The 12,474-nt window shown below is 42.5% G+C and overlaps 1 protein-coding gene across 1 annotated transcript; it reads left to right on the top strand.

Moving 5' to 3' along the window:
* Window positions 1–4,853: 4,853 nt before the first annotated feature.
* On the top strand, window positions 4,854–10,804 carry ZXDB (zinc finger X-linked duplicated B). The gene has a single exon (XM_004093059.3). It carries the CDS (start codon window positions 5,412–5,414, stop codon window positions 7,809–7,811), a length of 2,400 nt encoding a protein of 799 aa, XP_004093107.2. The 5' UTR covers window positions 4,854–5,411; the 3' UTR covers window positions 7,812–10,804.
* Window positions 10,805–12,474: the final 1,670 nt, after the last annotated feature.

Raw genomic sequence — 12,474 nt, 5'->3', positions numbered from 1 at the left:
GAGGATGTGAGCCCTGGTGGGTTCCTCCCAGACAGCTCAACATGGGAGGCTCCCAATTCCCCTTTCTCCTGCAAGGAAAGACACCACAGCTGTGTCACTCTCCTTCAGAGACTGCAGATTGGAGGTCTGTTTTTCCACAAAACCTAGTTCTAAGCCATTTCTAGCAAGTGAGAGTGACTGATTGGAAGCCTAGTGGTGACAGCTACCCATGGGGCTGGCTTAAATAGCGACTCCTCCTGGTAGTGAACGAGTTTCAGATTTCACACAAGAAGGGCAAAACCATGGGCTATTCTCTCCCATGAATTTTTGCCTATTTTGGGCCCTAAATCAAATTGAGAAAAGCGTGACTAAAACACTGAAACTGCCAATATAGTTAGAGATATACACTTTGTGAGACTAACTCGGGAATCTACTGCCTTGCTTCTGCAAGGATAGGGCTCTGTAAGGCATGACTTTAAATGAATTCCAATCACCTTTTATCTATCTGTTTAACTCTGGTGCAGGGGAACAGAGTAGCATTTAAGGTATAAACGAAATTAGTCTACTCCTGAAGAGAACATTTGCTACTCACATTTATGGTAGAAGAAGCAATCTCACAACACAACAAAGCTCTCCTTGTGAGTGGAGCAGGAAGTCCTGGGTAGGGCTGGACCACAAGGCTCACAGGCTCTTTGCCCTAAGCTACTGACGCCCCTTTGTGCCAGAGGCTGGGTTTTGCAGCAAACTCAGTTCAGGCCTGGGAACACTGAGCCCACCAAGAATCCTAAATAGTCAACTAAAACCCCTGAAATAGCCAGGCCTGTTACTTTAATCATTTGTATATCTTCAGGGGGTACAAGTATATGGATATGTACCATGTACTTGTTATTACATGGATATATTACCCAGTGGTGAAGTCCAGGCTTACCAGAGCAAAAACAGGGTGGTAGATAATCTCCCTTGTGCAATCAACAACTATAACCCTGGCAGGTAGGGTGCCTACTGTTGATACTGACTACAGAGAGTGTGGACTCCTCTAACCTGATACAGGATATGAAGCCAGTTATCAATTTATTATCTCTCAGCTCCAAATTCACCCTTCAATATATATTCTTTGATAATAGAGGGATTCTTTAAGCATCTCTCCTTTAAAGTAACATCAAAGAGCACGACGTTACACTTACTTAATAGAGGGCTCTGTAGGGTCAGACATTGAAAAAGAAAGTGGTACTTCTATGATTTCTGGTTCTCAGAGTTGTGGAGGGGAGGACATTCAAGAATCTTTGTCTCAGGCCCGGGCCCAGAACAACTGTCTCTCAGCAAACCTGCAGTCCTGGTGTGCCCTAATGATCAGCTTCTTGTGGCCCTCTTGATAGGGACATGCTGTTCTCCAAGTCATCTGCCCACTGCTTCTCTCTGCTCACTTGCTCCACAGCCACACACACACACACACACACACACACACACGACCAGGTTCATGTAGTCCTGTCAATACTGCAGCCATCTCAACACTGAGACCCCACCCTAATCCTGTGCATGGGGCATTGTTTACTCCAGGCCTCTAACTGAGCCAGGCCCCCCAACCCCTACTTCATACCCACTTACTAGCCACCAGCTATTGCTTGTCCACACTACTGTGCTCCAAAGGGTGCCTTCTTGCTTCCTCTGTGACCGTAGACCAGTTCTAGCTCTGCAGACCAGCTCACATACTGGCAAACCAGTGGAACTTCTCTGCCATCCAGTGGGTTCTTCTCCAATTAGGGATGAAATCCAGCCTTGGGGAGAAGCTTTCATTCTAAGTTTGTCTTTCCTTGGGTACTCTCCCCTAGTCCCAGAAAACCCCATATAGAGTTGTCTTGTATTCTATATAAGATATTTTATCATAGTTTAATGATTCTTTATGTTAAACCTTCTCTTTCTAGATCACTGTGTGCTTTCTATCTCCGGATTGAATCCATATTGCTGCAGAACACAACATCTACAGCAAGCATCATTCTTAACGGAGAATCACTGAAAGCTTTCTCTTTGAGAGCTGCATCAAGTAAGGATGTCCACTATCACCACTTCTATTCAATAGTTTACTGGGGGTGGTGATGGGGTCCCAGACAGAGCAGTATAGCAAGAAAAAGAAATAAGATATTTGGAAAGGAAGAAGAAAGACTGGCACTATTTACAGATGATATGACAGTGTATATAAAATTCCACAAAGTATTACAGACAAACTATTAGAATCAATAGAAGAGTTTATACGCTTGTAGGATAAAATCTTAATGAACAAAAGCCAATTGCATCCTATTTATTTACCAGAAACAAATTTAGACAGTAAAAATTCCAAACATACGATTTGCACAATACGAAGTGCCTAGGACAAAAAAGTTGCCTTATGGGAAAAATATAAAGTATTACTTGGGCACATTAAAGGAGATCTTATTAAAAGGAGAGACAGACCAAAACCATGAACCAAACTTTCGATATTGAGAAGTCAAATCTAAAATATCAGCACAATACGAATTAGAACCCCAAGCTAGCTGTTGGTTGAAGTTTTTATGATGAGTTTATAATTTAAGTAGAATTGAAATGGGCCAAAAGTAGCCAAGACGCTTTTGAAGAACAATGTAGAATTTACTGCCTTATCCAAATATCAGAATTGACTATGGATCTGTAGTGATTAAGACAGTGTGGTATTTCAAACAGACAAATAGGGCTGAGCACTTAATAGCGAGTATAGGAACTAGCCCACATATGAGTAGATACTTGATTTATGGCACTGTAAATCAGTTGGCAAAAGGCAGACTTTTCAATAAGTGGTTCACTGAGAAAACTGGATATTCAAATAAATAAATAAATAAATAAATAAATAAATAAATAAATGGAACCCCACTCAACACAATACACAAACATCAATTGCAGGTGGATTAAGACCTGACTGTGAAGGGCAATAGCATACATATTTTGGAAGAAAATATAGAAAATGCTTTCATGGCCCAGGGTTTCTTAAAACAGAAAAGATTTCTTAAAACAGATTTCTTAAAACAAAAACACACTAACCATCAGGAAAAGAATGATGAATTTGACTATCTTCTGTTCACAAAACACAGCACAAAGCAATGGGAAATACAAACAGAACAAGGGAATATTTTGGTCACAGGTATGGAATAGTATTTAAAATATTTAACAGGCTCATTAAGTCAGTAAGTACTAGACGAACAATAGAATAGAAACATGGGTTAAAAGAGGTAAATTTGAATAGGCCTTCTTCGGAGTAGATACTCCAAAAGGCTCATAAACACGAAAATGTGCTAAAGCTTACTAGTAATTTGGGTATTGCCCACCAGTAGACTGGCAAAATTTAAATTCTGGCAATACTTGGTGTGGGTGAAGATGTGGAGCAGTAGGGGCTCTCTGTGCTGCTGGTGGGATTTGGCATCATCTAGTAAAGCTCAGGATATCCATACCCTATGGCCCTGTGATTCTATTCTTGGATATATACCCTAGAGAGATTTTTACACATGTGTCTCATGAGAAATGTGCAAGAATGTTCATAATAATCAGTGAAAAGTGGAAGCAATCCTAATGTCCATCTGCTGTAGAATGGAGTGGTATAATCATATCATAATCACTTTGCTATAAGCATATGCTGGAGTGACAGTCGATGGAGACAAAGGACCTAATTACAGCTGTTATGAACAACATGGATGAGTCTCTCAAGTATAATACAGAGTGAAAGAAACAAGTTATAAAAGGAAACTTGCCGTATGATTCCATTTATACAACTTCGTATCAACTCTATTGTTTAGGGATGCGTACAAAAGTGATAAAGCTATAAAGGAAAGCAGCAGTGAAATGATTACAAAGTCAGGGCAATGACTATATTCATATAGGAGAGTGTGGGTTGTGATTAGGAGGAGTACAGCGGCTGTATTCTGGAAGGCTGGCAGTGGTCTATTGCTTGACCTTGGTCCTGGTTACATAGGTGTCTGCTTTTGTAAAATAATCTAAACCATACAAATATGTTTTATGCACTCTTCTATACCTCAGATTTGAAAAATGCTTCCTTCAGAAAAAGTAATAGAAAGAAAAGTATGTGGAGTAGACATGTTGATGAGGTTCAAATAGTTATGGATGAATAACTTGATTTTCAAGAGACCAAGTGTCCACTGTCATTACACGAGGGCGAGAGAGCTGGGAGTATTTAAACAACAGGTTACACACACCCCCTCCCCACCACCAATCTAGTCATTAAGCTTTCTCATCTCAGATATTTCACCCTATATTTGTGTCAATTCCCAACTCGGTTGTGACAGACAAATTGGAGGATTGTCATCATCATTAATAAGATCATTAGGCACCACAGGCCCAGCAAGACTGGGCCACCACACTTAAATGTGAGCAGGTACACCAGGTTGATTGGACAAGATCATCTGTGACTTTTCCTTGGCAGAATCCATTGCAGTGACTCGGGATTTAACCTAAACACATTTAACTGAAACTCCTGCCCAGAGACCTCCATGTGCCGGAGAAGGCAGAGTAAACTGAGGAATGAATGCCCTCATTGTGCTGTGAGAGCCGACATGAAATTTATCATTGGTACAACCGATCGTGGAAGGGCAAAGAGTTGGTTTAGGTTGTGCACTGTATAGGGAGAAGCCAGAAGAAGGTTGGGTTTTTTCCAGATTTCAATGTAAATTGTTTCATCCTCCAGACTTTGCATTTCTAGGCTGAAGAGTGCTAACCTGTTTTGGCCGCATCTCTCACTCATTCTAATCTCTGTATCAGCAAGACAAAATTTGAACTATGCGGCAAATTGTACCGAAGACTTTGCTCAAGATAATTGTGAATATGGAAGTTGTCCCGTGGGGAGGTGGGAAGGGGAAGGACATTTTCAGCAGAAATGCCAGCACTATGGTGGTTTAATGCTGACACAGAGACAGTTTATTCTCTCAGGAATTGTCTTTCATCCATCAGTCCAGCCAGCCAGCCAGCCAGCAAATTTTAACACACAAAAAGTACGAAGCAACATATCTAACACTGGGAGGGGCTGGAGTGTGTTTATTTGGGTATATACAATGAGTCACGGATTAAAATTGCTTTCAGCGGATAGATACCTAGGTGTTCCACAGCATTACTGAACAAGCCGTCGTCATTTCCCCATTACCTCAGAAGACCTCCTTAACTACTTACTTACATTAACTGTAGAACGTATTTATGCATACCAGGCTCTACCTCTGGGCTTTCTATTCTGTTCCAGAGACTCAGTACCAGAATATTTAAATCACTGTGGCGTTAAATACGTTTTAATATCTGATAGGGCCAGTTTCTGCGCATTGCACATTTTTTTTCCCCCTTTCAGGAACGTGTTCAGGCCCGCGGTAGGGGGCGGGATCGCGCCTCCTCCTCGGCTCTGGTTCCAGCCGAGCCTCTCGGACGCAGAGATGGAAATCCCAAAGCTGCTCCCGGCTCGCGGGACACTACAGGGCGGCGGCGGCGGCGGTATCGCCGCGGGTGGCGGCCGAGTCCACCGAGGCCCTGACCCGCCAGCTGGTCAGGTCTCCACGCGCCGCCTCCTGCTGCTCCGGGGCCCCCAAGATGGCGGGCCCGGGCGGCGGCGCGAGGAGGCTCGCACGGCATCACGGGGCCCTGGCCCAAGCCTGGTGGCGCCGAGGCCCGATCAACCTAGCGGCGGCGGCGGCGACGACTTCTTCCTGGTGCTGCTTGACCCGGTGGGTGGCGACGTGGAGACCGCGGGCTCCGGTCAGGCCGCAGGGCCTGTGTTGAGGGAGGAGGCCGAGGAGGGCCCGGGGCTCCAGGGGGGCGAGAGCGGCGCGAATCCCGCGGGGCCCACTGCGCAGGGCCCCCGCTGCCTGTCCGCGGTTCCCACTCCGGCTCCGATTTCCGCCCCCGGCCCCGCCGCGGCCTTCGCGGGCACAGTCACTATCCACAACCAGGACCTGCTGTTGCGCTTTGAGAACGGCGTCCTCACCCTGGCCACGCCCCCACCACACGCCTGGGAGCCAGGGGCCGCTGCTGCCCAGCAGCCCGGGTGTCTGATCGCCCCCCAAGCCGGGTTCCCGCATGCCGCGCAGCCAGGTGACTGCCCAGAGCTGCCGCCAGACCTCCTGCTGGCCGAGCCGGCCGAACCCGCGCCAGCTCCGGCGCCCGAGGAGGAGGCGGAGGGCCCGGCCGCCGCCCTGGGCCCCCGCGGACCGCTGGGCTCCGGCCCAGGCGTGGTGCTGTACCTGTGTCCCGAGGCGCAGTGCGGGCAAACCTTCGCCAAGAAGCACCAGCTGAAGGTGCACCTGCTGACGCACAGCAGCAGCCAGGGCCAGAGGCCCTTCAAATGCCCCCTGGGTGGCTGCGGCTGGACCTTCACCACCTCTTACAAGCTCAAGAGGCACCTGCAGTCGCACGACAAACTGCGGCCCTTTGGCTGCCCTGCGGAGGGCTGTGGCAAGAGCTTCACCACCGTGTACAACCTCAAGGCGCACATGAAGGGCCATGAGCAGGAGAACTCCTTCAAATGTGAGGTGTGCGAGGAGAGCTTCCCCACGCAGGCCAAACTCAGCGCCCACCAGCGCAGCCACTTCGAACCCGAGAGGCCTTACCAGTGCGCGTTTTCTGGCTGCAAGAAGACATTTATCACAGTGAGTGCTCTGTTTTCCCATAACCGCGCCCATTTCAGGGAACAGGAACTGTTCTCCTGCTCTTTTCCTGGCTGCAGCAAACAGTATGACAAGGCTTGTAGGCTGAAAATTCACCTGCGGAGTCACACCGGTGAGAGACCTTTCCTTTGTGACTTTGATGGCTGTGGTTGGAACTTCACGAGCATGTCCAAACTCTTAAGGCACAAAAGAAAGCACGATGATGACCGGAGGTTCATGTGCCCTGTGGAAGGCTGTGGGAAATCTTTCACGAGGGCCGAACATCTGAAAGGCCACAGCATAACCCACCTGGGCACAAAGCCTTTTGTGTGTCCTGTGGAAGGCTGCTGTGCCAGGTTCTCTGCTCGCAGTAGCCTCTACATTCACTCCAAGAAACACCTGCAGGATGTGGACACTTGGAAAAGCCGTTGCCCGATCTCCACTTGTAATAAACTCTTCACATCCAAGCACAGCATGAAGACTCACATGGTTAAAAGGCATAAGGTGGGCCAGGATCTCTTAGCTCAGCTAGAAGCAGCAAATTCTCTTACACCCAGCAGTGAACTTACCAGCCAGAGACAGAATGATCTCAGTGATGCAGAGATAGTGTCTCTCTTCTCTGATGTACCTGACAGTACTTCTGCTGCATTGCTGGACACAGCATTGGTGAACTCTGGAATCTTGACTATTGATGTGGCTTCTGTGAGCTCGACTCTGGCAGGGCACCTCCCTGCTAATAATAATTCTGTAGGGCAGGCTGTGGACCCTCCAGCCTTGATGGCCACCAGCGACCCTCCTCAAAGTCTGGATACCTCTCTCTTTTTCGGAACGGCAGCCACTGGTTTTCAGCAGAGCTCCTTAAATATGGATGAGGTCTCAAGTGTAAGTGTGGGGCCATTGGGATCTCTGGGCTCTTTGGCCATGAAAAACTCCAGTCCAGAGCCTCAGGCTTTAACACCCAGCAGTAAGCTAACAGTGGACACAGATGCTCTGACTCCTTCAAGCACCCTTTGTGAAAACAGTGTCTCAGAACTACTGACACCAAGCAAAGCGGAGTGGAACGTACATCCTGACTCTGACTTCTTTGGACAGGAGGGAGAAACTCAGTTTGGATTCCCCAATGCAGCAGGAAACCATGGCTCTCAGAAAGAAACAGATCTTATCACTGTGACTGGCAGCTCTTTTTTGGTATGAACCAACTCTATTCATTCCTCATCATGTGGCTTACTTTTATTACAGTCAATTTTGAGGATATTCTGGACTAAATATTTAAGTGCAGTCATTTCTTTTTGGTTTGCAAAAAGAGCACAGCCCTGGACTACAAGTTTGGAGATTTAAATTCTGATCTTGAGTTTGGAACTGACAAGTTGTGTGACCCTGAGCAAGTCAGTTAACCTGAGCCTTAATTTCCTTATTTATAAAGTGAGGTGGTTTGAATAGATTGCTTTTAAGGTCTTTCTGCTCTGTGATTCCTTGATATACATTTCTTTCCTTGAAAAATATGAGGACGTTCTTCAGTGATGTGGCATGTGTTTTTTTTTTTTAACTGCCCCCCCACCCTGACATGTTCTTTTTTTGGCAAACATACATAACGTTACATCGTATTATGATGAATATCCATGTACTTTTCACTCAACTTCAGCAATTATGAATCCATGAATAATCTTTTTTAACTTAGCCTCACTCACTCCCCATGTTCTAGTATTATTTTGTAACAAATAGCAGACATCTGATCATTTTATCCATAAATATTCTTTATATATCTCTGAAAGCTATGGGCTGATATGGAAAAAAATGATAATTCCATTATCACAAGTGATATTTACAGTAATTCTTTAATATCAGTAAATATCCAGTGAGGGTTCAAACTTCCAATTGCCTCATAAATGCTACTTGTTTTATTATTTTTAATTAGTAGAATCCCGTAAATCTCCTAAGTGTCTTCTTAATCCGTATGGTTCCCCTTCATCTTTCTTTTTTTCCTTGCGATTTTGTTTATGAAATGAGGTTGTTTCACATGTAGCATTTGCCACAATTTAAGTTTTGCTAATTACATCCCTATGGTAATGTTTGCTTTCCTCTATCCTGTTTCTTTAATTTGCTAGTTATGTCTAGAGACTTGATGAGATCGAAACAAGGCTTTTGGCATGAATGTTTCATAGGTTATGTTGTGTTCATTTAGTAGGTGGCGCATAATCTGTGGTTTTCTCTCTTTTTGTGGTATTAGCAGCTGCTGCAGATAAATGCATTAATTCATGATGCTTCTGATACGATGAGTCATCTTTGTAGAGTTACTAATCATTAGCAAAGGAGGAAATGCTATGTAATAGAAATATTATTCAATGCCAAAATATTTTCTTAAATAGTCATAGAACTGACAAGAAAGAATAGATAGCAAAAAAATGTGTTGGCTGTTCTCACTGTTTATCTTCCTAACTTCTTTTGGTGATGGAAGGCAGTTTTGTGGAAATTGCCAGCCAGGACTTTGACATGAAACAGACCCAGGGCTAAATTTTGGCTCTGTGGTGTTGGATAAGTGGCCTTGAATAAACTAGTTATTAAGCTTCAGTTTTCTAGCTTTTAACTGATTATAGCAATGCACACACATACCTGACACACTTAAATTTTCTTCTCTTCCTGTTTCTTATGTTAAGGAAAGATACTGTGTGTTTTGGCATATTTTGGTGAATTTGTACCATTTTTATCCTCTCAGTCCTTCCTTTTATAAGACAATAATTGGAGTATTTTAATCTTATTCATGTGCAGATAAAAGAGCTTTATGAAGTTTAGGGTGAAGTAGGCAAGGGAATCTGTTTATTCCCTCTTCCCTCTACTGAATAATTTTCCCTCTAAGAATTGCTGTGGGTAATACCAGGAGTGGAGACATTGCCCACATGCATAACAGCGTATCTCTCCATTCGATCAATTTGTCACCATCTTTGCTCTGTTTTGAAAGTCAGGCTTCTCTGTGACTGTGAAGCCTGCTGTTCCCTGAAAATCTGATAATGGAGCAGTGGAGGTTTCTTTCTTTCTGTGCTCTGTAGATCTCATTGTTTGCACTTGTAATTTCCCAGAGTTGAAAGGAAAGATTGAACTGGAATATTGTGTAAACTATCTGTCTTACATTAGTGTAGCATTTTGCAATTTGGGGAACATCTTCACAACTTGTGTCTCGTTGTTCAGAACAACCCTGTGAAGTAGTTTTGGCAATGTCTGTGTTACATTTCATGTAATTTAGCCAACTCCCATTCCAACTAGGCTTTGGCTAAATCCGACAATTTTATATATAGCTTAAAACAAAGAATATACATTCTTTTCACCCCTCCCAGTCTACCCATCCAGCCTTCATGATTCATTCTTGTGTCAAGGTTAGTCGCTGTTTTCCATTTGAATTGGTTTCTTTTATGGTCAGTTTACTTTCTTCCCTCTCCCCTCCTTTTCCTGCACATTCCCGTCCTTGCCATGCCTTTCTGTCCTCTTTTATAATGGATATATCTTTTTCCTGCCATTATCCCTCAGACATTCTCCTCATGGCACATTTTCTTCAAATGCTAACATTTACTGAGTGTACATTGGAGTTCTGTGCATACAGGAAGAAGTTATTTTCTGAGCTTAGATAATACTATGTGTATATGTGATTAAAATGATGAAGATTATTTTCTATACCCTTCAAATTAGAAGTGGATTTCTGTTTCATTACTTCCATTTTAAAAGTTTTTGCCAGAGAGTTTTGCTAATACTCTCTTATTTGCTCTAGTGTACTAGTCCAGTAGTGTTTGCATGTGGATGTCTGTGGATGACAGTTATTGTAGCACTTTGGCAGTGCACTAAAATTTTGCCACTATGAAATGTTTCTGTACTGTGTGTGTGTGTAATGTGTGTTGAAATACGCACACAGCCACACCCACATATATATTAAAAGTGGTTGTATTCATTTAGTGAAAAACAAAAAGTAGATGTACTTTTGTAAATCAGATAAATGCTTGGAATTTGATTGTGTCTACCCAATCAACAGTTTTCCCTCTTTGCTATGGAAATATTTGTACTCATATAGCATATTTCAAAAATGTTGTCATTCATTAAGACCTCTTAAATAGACCACTATTTTTTGTGTCTGGCAGATGAGTATGTCAAGGATTGAGATGAACACATAAGTCTTGGAAATTAAATAAATTTACAAACATAAATAGAATTTAATGCTGTGACCTCATTTTTTAAATTCTTTAAACCAACTTTCTCCCAATAAAAAATTGTAAACTATATCTTTTCCTACTTACTCCTGGAATTTTCAAAGGACAAATGTTACGTTCTCAAAGGGAACAGCTTTTATTTGTCCATGGGCTCACAAAGTTTCACTGAACAAATTTGTTCAAATGATTTCTCTTTCAACATCATTTTCTAGCAAAATCATGGAGAACAGCTTTACGCTTTCAAGGTAATAGGTATAATTCTGTTGGTGGTGACAAGCTGCACTTAACTAGTCTGAAAAAAGTTGCCATCACTCCTTTTAAATAATGGTACTTGTTTTAATTGCATCCTGTTTCCTTTCTGCTTCTCCTCAGGCATTGACTTATTAAAACTTCTCGTCAATTGAAAACACAGAACATAATGGCTTAAAAAGAATTATGTTTCTAGGGGCTCCATCATTGATCATGTTGGTCATAAGCTAAAAATACACTGGCATTTGTATTTTTTACCAATTAGTATAATTAATACAACAAAATGCTTGAGTAGTAGTTGAGAAACATGGATAGACTATGAAGTTTGTCTCTGTGACCTACATTGTTCATGTATATATCCAGGAAACATAAGAAAGCAATTTGTAAGCTGGAGATTATACTGTATATATTCCAAATTAACAAATATTTACTGAGCGTCATTGTGAAGATTACACCATAACATACTGAGGGGTCTGTGAGAGGAGTACTATATGACTCTGACCTTTAAAGAGATCGCCGTTGATGGGAGGAGATAGAAAAATAATATATTAAACTATTGAAGAACAAAAATGGAAAAATGTTTACTTTGGCACCAAAATGAAAATGTTAAGAGGTTAAAAAAAAAAAGTAAGAATAATGAGACATTTATTCTGGACACAGAGAAGAGCCAGCAAATATGTTTTAATAGAGGAGTCAGATAATGAAAATTATGTTTTAGAAAAGTTAATGTCATGGAAGTGTACAATGTGGATTAGATGGGAAAGACCGGAATAGGAAAATCAGTGAGAAAGCTTTTGCAGCAATCAAGGTGTGATATGAAGGATGAAGCCAGGACTAGGATAGTGTCAGTGGAAATCAAAAGGAAGAAAGAGGTATTGGAAATATTTTCAAATATTTCCAGTATTTGAAGACAGATTTCAAATATTAGATAATTTCAAATATCTTTTCAAATACTGAAGAGAAGAGGGAATATTACTTATTAGTAGCTCATTGGCAGGGGGATGGAAGAAAGGAGGGAGGGAAGGAGAGAGAGAGAGAGAGAGAAGAGAGATCATCATAGAAACCAAGAATGGTAACTCAGGTTTCCTTGGGGACTATAATAATCATATTTTTTACTAACACAATGAGGGAAGTAAGGAAGAGTTCTTTCTGAGAATCTGTGTATAAAGATGGTGTATTTAGTTAAACAATAATTGTTAAAGCATTGTTATCCTGCATGAGGATACATTATAATGTGGATACATTGTGGTTTATCCACTTTCTAGAAGACAGCAAAAGGCTACTTTTTTTTTTTTTTTTTTTTTTTGGCAGGGGGTTCCTTTAGGCATTCTCAGAACTACCTACACAGTTATGATCCTCTTACCTCCTTTTGAATTACAAGAGACCTCCCCAGCTTGTCTTGAATGATCCAGATCTGC

The sequence above is a fragment of the Nomascus leucogenys genome, chromosome X (genome assembly GCF_006542625.1).
Source record: "Nomascus leucogenys isolate Asia chromosome X, Asia_NLE_v1, whole genome shotgun sequence".
NCBI classification, from domain to species: domain Eukaryota; kingdom Metazoa; phylum Chordata; class Mammalia; order Primates; family Hylobatidae; genus Nomascus; species Nomascus leucogenys.
This window is presented reverse-complemented; position numbering and strand designations above follow the sequence as displayed.